This window comes from Moschus berezovskii, chromosome 12 (genome assembly GCF_049115385.1).
Source record: "Moschus berezovskii isolate FMDL1 chromosome 12, NW_MosBer_1.0, whole genome shotgun sequence".
Lineage (NCBI taxonomy): Eukaryota > Metazoa > Chordata > Mammalia > Artiodactyla > Moschidae > Moschus > Moschus berezovskii.
Window position 1 is genome coordinate 43,534,702 of NC_142471.1, and position 14,938 is coordinate 43,549,639.

Consider the following 14,938-nt stretch of genomic DNA (forward strand, 5'->3'; position numbering starts at 1 on the left):
AAAAATAATACTTTATTATGAAATTCTATTGAGAATCACACTTTAACAATGCCAACTTCAACAGCTGAGATAGGAGAAAAACAAAAAACACTGAGAAAACAAAACCAATTGTGTTCAGCTTAGGAAACTCTAACATAAGATAATGATAATGAAAATGAGAATCAAAGAATCAGAAAATGAAAAAAAAAAATCTTGTTAGTAGGAAAAATTTGAAAACCACAAGAGAAAATTCAGTAGAAAAAAAACCGACAATGAGCCACATGTCAAAGAACTTCATGTTTTATGATGAAATCATTGTGAAGGTATGGGACATGGACTCAGAGGACAGGAGAGGTTATTAGCTACTGGACCATTCTCTGCTATGGGGACACATAAAATGTTTTTGATGCCAAATTTATTGTTCAGTTCAGTTCAGTTGCTTAGTCATGTCCAACTCTTTACGACCCCATGGACTGTAGCACATCAGGCTTCCCTGTCCATCACCAACTACCAGAGCCTACTCAAACTCATGTCCATCCTGTCGACGATGCCATCCAACCATCTCATCCTCTGTCGTTCCCTTTTCCTCCCACCTTCAATCTTTCCCAACATCACGATCTTTTCAAATGAGTCAGTTCTTCACATCAGGTGGCCAAAGTAGTGGAGTTTCAGCTTTAGCATCAGTCCTTCCAATGAATAGTCAGGACTGATTTCCTTTAGGATGGACTGGCTGGATCTCCTTGCAGTCCAAGGGACTCTCAAGAGTCTTCTCCAACACCACAGTTCAAAATCATCAGTTCTTCGGTGCTCAGATTTCTTTATAGTCCAATTCTCATATCCATATGTGACTAATGGTAAAACCATAGCTTTGACTAGATGGACCTTTGTTGGCAAAGTAATGTCTCTGCTTTTAAATATCCTGTCTAGGTTGGTCTTAACTTTCCTTCCAAGGAGCAAGGGTGTTTTAATTTGATGGCTGCAGTCACCATCTTCAGTTATTTTGGAGCCCAAGAAATAAAGTCTGCCACTGTTTCCACTGTTTCCCTATCTATTTGCCATGAACTGATGGGACCAGATGCCATGATCTTCATTTTCTGAATGTTGAGTTTTAAGCCAACTTTTTCACTCTCCTCTTTCACTTTCATCAAGAAGCTCTTTAGTTCTTCTTTGCTTTCTGCCATAAAGGTGGTGTCATCTGCATATCTGAGGTTATTGATATTTCTCCCAGCAATCTTTATTCCAGCTTGTGCTTCTTCCAGCCCAGTGTTCCTCATGATGTATTCTGCATATAAGTTAAATAAGCAGGGTGACAATATACAGCCTTGACGTACTCTTTTTCCTATTTGGAACCAGTCTGTTGTTCCATGTCCAGTTTTATCTGTTGCTTCCTGACCTGCATACAGGTTTCTCAAGAGGCAGGTCAGGTGGTCTGGTATTCCCATCTCTTTAAGAATTTTCCACAGTTCGTTGTGATCCACACAAAGAATTTGACATAGTCAATAAAGCAAAAGTAGATGTTTTTCTGGTACTCTCTTGATTTTTTGATGATCTAGCACAGGTTGGCAATTTGATCTCTGGTTCCTCTGCCTTTTCTAAATCCACCTTGAACATCTGGAAGTTCATGGTTCACGTCCTGTTGAAGCCTGGCTTGGAGAATTTTGAGCATTACTTTACAAGTGTGTGAAATGAGTGCAATTGTGCAGTAGTTTAAACATTCTTTGGCATTGCCTTTCTTTGGGATTGGAATGAAAACTGACCTGTGGATGTACAGGTCAGCAGTGGCCTGCTGCAGTGGCTCTGGGTGCAGCAGATCTGGGTATGGCGTAAGCCCTCTTGGAGGAGGTCACCATTAACCCCACCATAGAACCACCAGAACTTACACATGACTGGGAAAACAGACTCTTGGAGGGCACAAACAAAACCTTGTATACACCAGGACCCAGGAGAAAGGAGCAGTGACCCCACAAGAAACTAACTCAGACATGCCCATGAGTGTCCAAGAGTCTCCGGTGGAGGGGTGGGTCGGCAGTGGCCTGCTTCAGGGTCACCAGAAGCTGCACTTCGGGGTCACCTGCTTCAGGCTGCATGAGGAGGCACTGAGCGCAGCAATGCATTCATAGGATCTTTTGAAGGTGGTCGCCACTATCATCATCACCTCCACCATAGTTTGGCCTCAGGTCAAGCAACAGGGAGGGAACACAGCCCTGCCCATCAAAGAAAATTGGATTACAGATTTACTGAATTTCAGTTCAGTTCAGTTCAGTCGCTCAGTCGTGTCCGACTCTTTGCGGCCCCATGAATCACAGCACGCCAGGCCTCCCTGTCCATCACCAACTCCCGGAGTTCACTCAAACTCATGTCCATTGAGTCAGTGATGCCATCCAGCCATCTCATTCTCTGTCATCCCCTTCTCCTCCCGCCCCCAATCCCTCCCAGCATCAGACTCTTTTCCAGTGAGTCAACTCATCACATGAGGTGGCCAAAGTATTGGAATTTCAGCTTTAGCATCAGTCCTTCCAATGAACACCCAGAATTGATCTCCTTTAGAATGGACTGGTTGGATCTCCTTGCAGTCCAAGGGACTCTCAAGAGTCTTCTCCAGCACCACAGTTCAAAAGCATCAATTCTGCGGCAATCAGCTTTCTTCACAGTCCAACTCTCACATCCATACATGACCACTGGAAAAACCATAGCCTTGACTAGACGGACCTTGGTTGGCAATGTAATGTCTCTGCTTTTTAATATGCTATCTAGGTTGGCCATAACTTTCCTTCCAAGGAGTAAGCGTCTTTTCATTTCCTGGCTGCAGTCAGCATCTGCAGTGATTTTGGAGCCCCAAAAAATAAAGTCTGACACTGTTTCCACTATTTCCCCATCTATTTCCCATGAAGTGATGGGACCAGATGTCATGAACTTCGTTTTCTGAATGTTGAGCTTCAAGCCAACCTTTTCACTCTCCTCTTTCACTTTCATCAAGAGGCTTTTGAATTCCTCTTCACTTTCTGCCATAAGGGTAGTGTCATCTGCATATCTGAGGTTATTGATATTTCTCCCAGCAATCTTGATTCCAGCTTATGGCCCTGCCCATCAGAACAAGACCCAGTTTCTCCCTCAATCAGTCTTTCCCATCAGGAAGTTTCCATAAGCCTCTTATCCTTCTCCATCAGAGGGTGGACAGAATGAAAACCACAATCACAGAAAACTAACCCAACTATCACATGGACCACAGCCTTGTCTAGCTCAATGAAACTGTTAGCCATGCTGCATAGGGCCACCCAAGACAGACAGGTCATGGAGGAGAATTCTGACAAAACATGGTCCACTGGAGAAGAGAAGGGCAAACCACTTCAGTATTCTTGCCTTGAGAACCCCATGAACAGTATGAAAATTAATTGTAACTAAATTCAAATAAATGATATTCAAATGTTATTTCAAAAACTGTACATTTAATAGGTGTGTTGTTACTGTAATTTTTTTTTAATGACTGACAAATGTTTTCACATCTGTAGTCCATGGGAGACAGGCCAGATGCCTCCACACTATGTGTGCAAGGGGAAAATTAAAATACAAGGAAAATGTTTCAAAAGCACTCAGACTCCATTGTACCTACTTCAAACTCTCCTTTCCCATCTGCCACTCCCATCCTTGCCCTCAAAATCAATAGATTCCCCAAACTAAAAGAACTTCACCCAGAGGGAAAGTGTAGTCCTTTAGGCCAATGGCTGCCCATGGGGATTGGGTGAGAGATGGCCAGAAGAAATGGCCTCCAGGGGACTCTCAGATCCCCTGATAGACTTCTTCCAAATATGCCATAGTCAATGAAGTACAGGTTAGCCGACAGGCTGTGAGCTTATTTTCTTAGGAGAGGATCACCTGACCTATTGTTCCTTTAAAAGGGTAACAGATCAAAGGAAAACAAGGCCTGAGTCATTTCAATTGAGTGACACTCACATAAGCCAAAATCTTTTCAATTTCTCTCCACTGAAAGCGTAAAGTTGCAATTCTGCTGTTGTTTCTCACTTCGTATATTATGACACCCTTGGCACAGATCCCCAAGGCCATTTCCCCTTCTGGCCTTGCCTTCTCTGGGAGAACTTGGTATACCAGCACACCATATTCTGGGAGCTGCTGAGTGACCTAGAATGAGAACAAGGCCAATTAAGAAGAGACAGGCACATTGGTCTAAAATAATGGATTTCAAACCATTCCATGAGGAGAAAAAAAAAAAAACAAACCTTATCAGATGTTCTGAAAAAAAGAGTAAGATTCCCAAATAAGTTTCGGAAACACTGAACTAAACATATCTCCTTACTACAGCATTTGTCTGCAGCTCTAATATGATAGTGTTGTTATATTTTATTAATAGAATGAAGGAATCCTTCCCTAATGAAGTACCTTGAGACACTTGGAACACTGATATTAATTATGAAAGTGATACCAGAAAATAATAATATTCTGAACAAGGCTGTAGAATTCAGACTCTTCTGAATCATCTCACAGGGATTTCTTTTTCTAAAGTCTACTGCAGTACTATCTGATACAACCCTTTCATTTTACAGATAGAAAAACTGAGGCCCAGGCACAGAAAGCAGCCTTCCAAATGATCAGCAGCACTATTAAAACAAGGTAACATCCTGAAGAAAAAATGAGCAATCACTGGCATTTCTCACCATGTGGCAGTGATTTGGTGGGGTCCCCACAGCCCAAGATCTGTCTTCAATTTACTGGTTTAGGAGACAGAATTTTGTCAGGGACCTGAGGGTCAGTCAGAGCCGGGAACTGCATCAGGCTAACCAAAATCTTCAGAGACTGGCGCGTAAACCTAATACAAATATTTTTGTTTTTATGTCTGAATGGTAATCACATCTCTGTCTGGTCTCTGCCATCTTCATCTTCACCTGATAGACTCCAGTTCTTACTAGAAGATTGATGCGCCCAGGCTCAAAGCAGGTGGGCTCAAAATGTGTGGATGTGTTCTCCACACATTTGAAACTCTCTCAAAAGGGTTTCAGTGGTGAGATCTGGTGCTCATCTCTACCCCAGAGCAGAGGGGACAAAATCCTGCCCAATCTCTCTCATCCTCAGGTTGGGTCACAAAAATGAGGACAAATTATGGCTTTGGAGAGCTCCTTTCTCAGGCTCTTTTCTGTCTTTCCTTCCTGTACTGATAAGTAATCTGTTCAGACAGGTCACAATGCCTACAAAACCTACAGCTGTTTACATGATCTTGATCACATTTCTGGACCTGAATCTCGCTGTTTCTTTAAACTTTGGGAAGACCCTGTCACTGTCACCATCATCATCATTGTCATCATCATCATCTGAAACAGTATTTATTGGATATCAGTGCTGAAATATCCAATGGCCTGGCTAAGCACGTACTTAAAGTATGACAAAGCAGGGCCAACCCAAAACAATTGGGTAAATTCTTTTAAAGAATTTGATGTGATATTTCTAAAAAAAAAAAACAATTAAAGCACTAAAATAGTCATCATTAAAATAGATGATGAATCAATAGAATAGAATATTCAATAGAATAGAATTCTACTGAATATTCATCATCAATAGAAGATTCTATTCATCAATAGAATAGCCTCTATTAGACTTTCTTTTATTTTTTAAATTGTTTACTATTTATTTTAATTTTTAATTTTTTAAATATATAGAAAGGGATATGATATTGAAGTACTTGGAGCCACAAAATTCTTAAAATGGTTCAGTGTCATTCTGTAACAGAGCAGGACCCTACGGGGCTTTCCTGGGACAGACTTCCCTATCCAATCTCTTTCACCGGCCTCTCGTTTGTAGAAAACCTTTAGGTTCCTAGGCCTTCCCTCCTTTGACCCTATCATTGCACTTCTGGGAATCTGTCCTAAGAAAATATACCGAATGACCAAGATCAAAACCCTTTGATCAGAGTGATGTTTGGTGCAGACTTCCAGAGTTGGGTTGAAAAAACTAGTTCCTTGCAATAAATGTTCCTAAAGACACCACCTTAAAGAGTACTTGGAGAAGGAAATGGCAACCCACTCCAGTATTCTTGCCTGGAGAATCCCACAGGCAGAGGAGCCTGGCTAGCTAGTTACAGTCCGTGGGGTCACAAGAGTCGGACACGATTTAATGACTAAACCACCCCCTATAAGGTACTACCTAAAAAGGTATCACCTAAAGGTAAGGGAAGCCAGTGGCTCAGAGGTAAAGAATCTGCCTGCAGTGCAGGAGATGCAAGAGATGCCGGTTTGATCCCTGGGTCTGGAAGATCCCCTGGAGAAGGAAATGGCAACCCACTCCAGTATTCTTGCTCGGAAAATCCCTTGGATGGAGGAACCTGGTGGGCTACAGTCCATAGAGTCTCAAAGAGTTGCAAATGACTGAGCAACTAAACACAAAGGTACTACCTTAAAAGGGATTACTGGGCAAGCTTTACAAAGGATATTTACAAAGCATTTGTATTTGTCTGGGGAATGCATAGGTTATAATGCTAAGTGGGAAAAAAATGCAAGGTACAATCAGTATGACTTCAACAACAAAAAGAAAATATTTTAACAGCATATGGCAATCCCTAGTTATGTGGAAAAATGGCTCCATGGTTGAAGAAGTTTGGAAAACACCGAGTTAACCTTGAACAAGTTGTTCTGAGATTAATATGCTAATATAGGTATGAATCTTGCCATCAGCGGTACCCAAACTGGACTTGCGCCAAATCTGATGAACTAGCAGAATTAGTCATCAGTGAAGCATAGGCTAATATGTGTCATCTGATAATGGAAAAGGGAGCCACAAGGAGCAATAATTAAATAATCCAGTTAATGTTTATTGGAGTAACTGGTCTCTGTGCTGAGTTCTGGGGATCCAAGGCCCTCTGGACATTTACAACCTGGAAGAAAGGACAAGAAATGAACAGAAATGTCTGTGATGTAGACTGTCAGCAATATATGCCAACAATGTATAAAATGTTTCTAACCTTTGACCCTGTGATTCTACTCATGAGAGTCTATCCTTAAGAAATTAAGCAGAAATGCAGCTAAAGACGTACACAGAAAAAAATATGAATCTCAGTGTTGTTTAAAATAGCCCCATATTTAAAATAATTTATGTGCCAAACAACAGGATACTGAGAAAAAATTTGGGGTACCTCATGTGTTGATTCAAAAGAAGGTTTCAAAATTTTAGTGAGATGGGATTTAAAAACAGCCCACAAAACTAACTATATAATATAAATCCAATTTTAAACATAAATCATGTACACATGTGAATGCACAGACGGAAGAGCGAAGGATGAATATGTACAAATGGGTTGTACTGTCTCAATGGGGAAGAATGAAGCGAAAAGAGGATGTGTTATTCACTCAGTTGAGTCTGACTCTGCAACCCTATGGACTGTAGCCTACAGGCTTCTCTGTCCATGAGATTCTCCAGGCTAGTATACAGGGGTGATACCCATGCCCTTTTCCAGAGGATCTTTGTAATCCCAGGATCCAACCCAGGTCTCCTGCATTGCAGACGGATTCTTTACTGTCTGAGGCACCAGGGAAGCCTATTTGCATGTGTGTGTGTGTGTGTTAGTCGCTGAGACATGTCTGACTCTCTGCGACCCCACGGACTGTAGCCCACCAGGCTTCTCTGTCCATGGGATTATCCCAGCAAGGATACTGGAGTGGGTTGCCATTTATATATATATATGTATATATCACTTTGCTGTATATACCTGAAACTAATGGAGCATTGTAAATCAACTACTATAGTTTGAAAAAGATATCCCCCCAAAAATGTTTCCACATTTTTCCTTGAGTTGGTGGCTTCCTTTACAACTACTGGTCATCCTTCAATGAGAGGAAGAAGAGACACAATGAGCCAGGCACAATAAGCCAGGGCCTGTGCAGAGGCCTGCAGACCCAAATCCTTGGCTTCTCTGCTGGCTCTGTGGTCCTGAACCCTCTCTCCACCAGATGTGTGCTCATGGCTTTGAAGTCCTCACTTGTTTATTGTCAAGGGAATGCTGCATTCACTTAGCAAGGAACCGGAACAAAGGCTGGATTAGGGAACACATTGAGCGCCTTTCTGCCAGAGCTGCTCAAATGAAACACTCAAGTGTTTATACTGTACTAGGTGCGGCAGAAAGTTCCAAGTGACTGACCGAAAAAAAGATAGCCCTCACCTCAGCAGTTCTGCTTTCAAAAGACTATCTCTATCAAAGGCCAGAAAACACAGAATATTTTTGTCTCAGGAGACATTGTAAAAAGAAATATAAAAACCCTGGAGTTCCCTTTTGAAACTGCTCCTCAGCTCTAGAAGCCCCACCAGGTACAGCACCCTGAGGATGCTAGGGGGCCTCCTCCCACACATCTCTCCCCCACCCCCAGCTCTATCTGCACAGGCAGAGCGGCCAGCCCCTCCCATCCTGAAGTAGAGTAACTGGTACTGTTTCTGTTCTCATTGGGCAGCTATCAGCTATCACAGTGCTGCAAGTCTCTGGGTCCCCTTCTGTCCTCTCTACAAAACTTGAACTCCCCAGAGGCAGAAAGCTCGTCCTTCCTGTCTCTGTTTCCTGTAGTGCCTGGTCCACTGCGGGTGTTAAGTTGTGAACTGAGCAAAAGCCATTCATTGGAGGCTCTGTGCAACCACAAACATGAGAGACTTTGCTTTTGGCTCACACTCAAGTTTGTACTTCAGATATCAAAAATGTCTCTATGAGAAATGTGGCCTACCCCTACTCACAGAATATTGACTGTGTGAGATCCAAGGTTGAAGAAAGGGCCTGCCATATCCACCCTGGCCCAATAAGTCCTACTCATTTGGGGGATCATTTCCAATGCCATCTACTTCCAAAAGTCTCAAGTCCTGGGCTTGTACCTCCCTGTGGGTCTGAGTACATCCAGCCCCAGAGAAATCTCTGGAGGGTATTGCTGAGTATGTGCCCGATCAAGAGTCCAAAGGCCTCACCCTCAAGAACTCCAACTCAGCATCCTCTCCCCAAAGCACAGGACTCAGACGGTGCATCTCTGAGACTTCGACTTGGACCCGGAGAGCCGTCATCCTCTCAATGAGACTTGCGGGGATATAATCTTCAGCTCGAAAATAGGCTTTGTTCTCTACCTGCTGGAAAGATGCAGAAGAAAAGGGATGCAGCCCAGACACCTTCTATAAGACTCTGAGCAGAACAGAAGCCTGTCTGCAGTCACAACTCAGTTAGGGCCCCAGGGAAAAGATGCTCTTTTGAAGTGCCCACTGGGATATCATATTCCACCATATTAGAGACTGAGCCAAACCACAGAACAGAAACAGAAGGGAAAGAGGAAAGAAGCCACCTGTTTTTGACTCCCTTCTGTATGCCAGGAGGTCCTCAGAACTTATTAGCTCTTTCTATCCTCAAGGTAATCGTAAGAGGACAGTACTATTATTGTCATTGCCAGGATGAGCCAAATGAACAAGAAAGAAAGTCATTTAACAGGGCTAAGTTCACACCATTTGGAAGTGACAGAAACAAAGCCCTCACCCATTCCACAATGTCATGCCACTTCCCAAATGGCACAGTGAAATCCTGGCTCTAAAGCTTTGTTTCTATGTGTTCATTCAGCACTTCTATCTGCATGTGCTACCAGTATACTGTCCCCTCTCACAAGGGAGGCCTTGTCTGTGGTACCATCTCTTCATAACAAGGTGATCAAGAAGTTGTCCCCCGAACAAGAGAAGATCTGACACCAATAGCCCGCCCCAGGCTTGAGCCTTCATCGTCTACTCTTTTGGAAACCTGAGGCTACAGCCCCACTAACTGCTGCAGGAAGATCATTATGGTTCCTCATCACTCACAGCCCAATACTGAGTTCCTTGGCATGGACCCTGGGGCATGGAGAGGTACACAGACATTTTGGAGGAGTCGTCTCAAGGTTCACAGTAAGGAATGAGGAGGGTAGAGCTTGGCAGATAGAGAAGCTGACTCTTCCCTGGTATTCCTCAATCAGCCCATCCTAGTCCCAGGAAGCCAATACCAGCCTAATCTTGGGCAAGATGCAAGCTGAGGGCAACTGTCCGTGAGGGAGGCATGGAAACTGGGAACATCTGGCCACTGGGAGCATCTGGCCTTCTCGGGGCTGGGAATGGGCATGTTGGTCTGATGAGGGGGTCTGACAGGAACAGCACAGCATCCACTATATCCCCATGTTCCTGGTCTGGCACAGGAGTCCCCATGTGACTGGAGACAGAATCCTCCAGCCTAGGGCTGGCCCATGCCAGTTCTGAGCTCAGCTCAGAGACACTGAGGGGAAGAAATTGCTTGGTAACCCCGTACACAAAAAAGCATTCAGAATGCTATTAGAATGGCCCCAATCAAGAAACTGACACCAAATGCTGGCAAAAATGTGGAAGAGTAGGAACTCATTCAATTACTGGTGGGAGTGCAAGATGGTTAAGCCTCTTTGGGAAGACAGTTCTTCAATTTTTTATGGAGCTAAACAAATTTGTACCATATGATCTGGCAATCATCTCTTTGGTATTTACCCAAAGGAGTTGGAAATGTATGTCCACACAGAAACCTCCACATGGATGTTTACAGCAGCTTCATCCATAGTTGCCAAAACTTTAAAGCAAAAGAGGTCCTTCAGTTGGTGAATGAATAAATAAACTCTGGTACATCCAGACAATGGAATATTATTCAGCACTAAAAAGAAATAGTTATCAAGCTGAAAAGACATGGAGGAAACTTACATGCATATTACTAAGTGGAAAAAGCCAGTTTGAAAAGGCTATATACTATATGATTCCAACTATATGACATTTTGGAAATGGCAGAACTATAGAGAGTGTTAAAAGATCAGCAGTGCCAGGGGTAGGGGAGGAGGAGGGTGGAGCACAGAGGAGTTTCAAAGTAATGAAATTACTCTAGGGAATTCCCTGGTGGTCCAGTGGTTAGGCCACTGCCAGGGCTCAGGTTCAGTCCCTGGCAGGGGATCTAAGATACTGTAAGCCATGTGGTGTGGCCAAAAAAAAAACAAACCATGGCTTCGTATGATTCTGTAAGAGTAGATATCTGTCATTATAAATTTGTTCAAATGTATAGAATGTACAACACTAACAGTGAACTCTAATATTAACTGTGAACTCTGGAAGATAAGGATACATCAATGTGTAGGCTTATCAATTGCAATAAATTGCAATTGATAGTAGGAGACAATGATAGTGGGGGCAATGAATGATAGTGGGGGGAGCATATGTGGGGGCAAAAGTGCATATAGGAAATCTCTGCATCTTTCACCAAATTTTGCTATGAACCTCAAACTGTTCTAAAATAGAAGTCTATTAAACATTTTTAAAAATTGTTTAGGACATTGAACACTTTTTAAAAATTTAGGACCTTTGATCCAGCATCCCTTTGCTAGAACTATAGAAGTCAGATCAACAGAAGTCAGCATGAAACTAAAAAAGCTCCAGCACAAGTACTTCTTTGTTTGTCATTTATCTTAAAAAGAAAAATTAGAAGCAACCGGAACAATAATAGTAGTAGTTATGAGCACTTCCATGGCGCCTCTAGGTGATGCCCACGAATGAGAAAACAAATCAGAAAGCCAAGTTCCGGCCCTAGTGAGGCATACCACGTGGTTATCCCAAAAGCTCATTAGGAAGGCCAGGGGAAGGCATCCTATTGAGTGAGAAAGCAGAATGCAAATCAAATGTGGCAACGTTTACAACTGCATAAAATCCCCGTGTGTGATCAAAGGCTGGAAGAGAATGCACCCAGAGGAAATTTGTTCTGCTGCAATGATGTGATTAAGGAGATTTATTTTTGTACCAAACTGTCTTTGTCTTCCATTTTAAAATGCAAATGTAATCATGTTACTTACTTCCCAGCTTAGAATTCATCAGTGCCTCCAGTCTTTCACTGCAGTGGTTTCCAAATCATGTTTTTTCCCCGCACCAGAACCATTTATCAGACAAAATATCCACCCCTTAGAAGGGCACACAAGGTTCCTTCCTGGATCTGACTGGCAGCGCTGCCCAGCCTCAAGGCCCATTAACTAAGGCTGCTGTGAAATCCTTGCAGCTCTGGACAGGCCAGCCTCCTCCTCCTGCTCACTCAGTGACCCAGATAAGGAGAGGCCTGCACTCTGAGACCTCCTTATGCCCTTTGACGTGCCCACCACAGTGCCTGGCACATAGTATAGCAAGGCCCTAGAAATGAGTCCCAACTGTGCTCTCACTAGCTTACCTAACCTCACAGAGGCACAATTATTCAATCTGCCTGCCAATGCCCAAGACACAGTTCGATCCCTGATCCAGGAAGATCCCACATGCCTTGGAGCAACTAAGCTCGTGCACTGCAAATACTGAGCCTGTGCTCTAGACCCCGGGAGCCACAACTACTGAAGCCCTTGCGCCCTAGAGCCCATGATTTGCCACCACAATGAGAAACCTCTGCACTTCAACTAGAGAGTAACCCCTACTCACCACAACTAGAGAAAAGCCTGCACAGCATCTAAGACTCAGGAAAGCCAAAAACAAATAAATAAATTAATTAAATTATTTTAAAAATTTTTTAAATAAAATGCAATGGAAATAACACCAACTTTGTAGGGTTGACACAGGCTTAGATGATGCAATCAAGGAGCAAGCCCTCCATAAATTAGGGTCGAGCGAGTAGATGCTCAAATGAATAGGTACGTGTCATCTGTCGCTTTCACACACACGCATGCAAGAAAGGGAAAAGGCCTGCCTTTAGGGGCCACATGGGGGCAGCAGAGAATATCTTGGAACCACACTGGTGGCCAGAGCAGATGCAGAGGTGGAGGTGAGACAGGATCTGAAGTAGAAGCTGAAGGTGAAGGATGAGATCCAGGCTGAGGCGGAAACTAGGTGAGGCCAGTCAGAAACTGGGCACGTGATGGGCACCAGGGGTCACCAGAATGGGGTGCCTAGAGTGAGGTCTGGGCCTGGACTGCAGAGAGTGTAGAAGGGTCTGGGCCTGGGTACTCCCAACTGCCTTCAGGGGACCTGGCCTACTGTTTCTGTCAACTCTCAGCGTTAGAGGTAGGGTATCAGGTTAAAAATTGTATGCCTGAATCCATAGACTGAAAGTTAGTCTTGTTTTCCAGCAGAGCACTCCTGAGTCTGGTCGAGGGGGAGGAATTTGCAAGCAGCAGTTGCGACGTGCGGGGTGCGGGGCCTCAGACACACCACCACCTTCCACCCTCACAGTATTTCTGACCTACTCTTAGCTCTTATTTCCATTTTGCAGACAAACAGCTGAGACAGAGAAATAATGCCTAATGCCACGTGGCTACTCAATGAAAGAGGCAGGGTTTGGACCTTATTCCGTCTGACTCAAAAACTCCTTCAATCTATAGAGCCTGCTAAGGTCGGCCCAACACTTCCCTGGGAGGCCACACTTCCGTGTCTGTAGGAGCCAGCACAGGGCTGGACTACAGGCTACAACAAGGATGGTGACTGATTCACCAGGGCACCCATGGCTTACAGCACCCTCCATGTGCCTGGGCCGTTCTCCTCCCAAGACCCCCTCAAAGAAGCAGCACAAGGGCAGGAGTGAGCAGGCCCAGGCGCGGTTAGGACTCCAGCTCTGGAGGCGAGGAGACACGAAGGAGCTCCAAGCAGTGACAGCCCTGGAGTTTTGTCAAAGGGGCAGGGAGGGGTTATGTGGGCTAGGCTGGCCCTGGGAGACTGCCTGCCCAGGCAGGGGGTAGGGTGGGGATGTGCCGTGAGAAGAAAGTGAGGTCCCAGTCCCTGTAGATGAAGTGGGAGCAGGAAAGTGAGGGTCAGAGAAGAGTAGGTTGTTGGGAACTGAACTACATTTCCCTGACGAGCAAGTAGCTGACTTTCCTGATGGATGACTTTTATCCACAGTGTTATCCAGCCAAGAGCCTGTACTCAGTTCATCTACCCACTCTTTAGATCAGTTGCTCTTGAGCAAACTCCCCATGTTTGAGGCTCTGCTTTGGCGTGAGGGAAATGGCAGAACAAAACAAACAAAATCTTTACCATCTGGTGGATTCCATTCTAATGGAGAGACTGACAGCAAGACTGATAAGGAAATGAATACTCCATACCAGACGGTGAGAAATGCAAGGGGATAAAGAGGGACTTAGAAGGCTCCAGACATAGAGGCAACTTCTAAAGATGTGCTGGGAAGAGAGCAAGATATTGGTGAAGCCTGAAAAATGTTTTTCAAACTGCTGCCTGTAATCCATTGGTGACCTGTGAGTGGTTCATAACCAGCACTTATAAATTAACTAGAATAGAATAGGAAATACCAGTATATATCACATAAGTGCATCTTATTTCCTAAACTTTTGCCTCACTTCTGTTACATGTACACATGTGTACAGGTTGAGTTATGTTTGTCTTTTTTTTTAAATCGGGGTCATGGCACAAAACATCCGAAAGCCTGTGATGATGAGCTCAATAAATTAGAACATTACTGGTTGTAGGCAAGACTTTAGATTAGAACTACCTTACAATGTATAAACTTGACCTGTTCATTTCTGTATCCCCCAGAGCCTAGCAAAGAACACTTGATGGATATTTGTCGGATGGATAGGTGAATGGATGGATGGATGGATGGATGCAGTTAACCCCAATCTCAGTGGTAGGTGCTAAGAACACAGGCTCAGTCTTCATATTTACAGCAGTTCCCCACTGTCCCATAATTGTTTCTCCAGTGACCCCACCCAAGGGCCCCTGATCTCCACCCCTACCTCCTCTGGGTAACTGCCAAATTCAGCCTGCAGAGCAAGGACCCCCAGCTGCAACAGCATCTCATCGTTGCAATACAGCTTCTCCTCCAGGATGTCTTTCCGAAGTTGCAGGTAAAATTGATGCCTTGTCCAGCTGTGCCTGCCAAAGAGATGCAGGAATAAAGGTTACTGGAATGCTGAGGGCAAAGAGAACACTAAAGCCAGAGGGTTTCCTCAGTCTGTGAAGCAGAAAAAGGAAAGTAGATGGGATACAAGTC

The 14,938-nt window shown here is 44.1% G+C and overlaps 1 protein-coding gene across 3 annotated transcripts in view; it reads right to left on the bottom strand.

Annotated features, from left to right (window-relative positions):
• FRMPD2 (FERM and PDZ domain containing 2) overlaps positions 1–14,938 on the bottom strand; it is a 106,222-nt gene that overhangs the window by 44,250 nt on the left and 47,034 nt on the right. For all 3 annotated transcript variants that reach the window (XM_055425962.2, XM_088842084.1, XM_088842083.1), the window contains 3 exons: positions 14,682–14,820; positions 8,923–9,078; positions 3,931–4,116 (listed from right to left, as the gene is read on the bottom strand). In XM_055425962.2, coding sequence (XP_055281937.2) covers positions 3,931–4,116; positions 8,923–9,078; positions 14,682–14,820 — 481 coding nt within the window. The remainder of the gene's footprint in view (positions 1–3,930; positions 4,117–8,922; positions 9,079–14,681; positions 14,821–14,938) is intronic.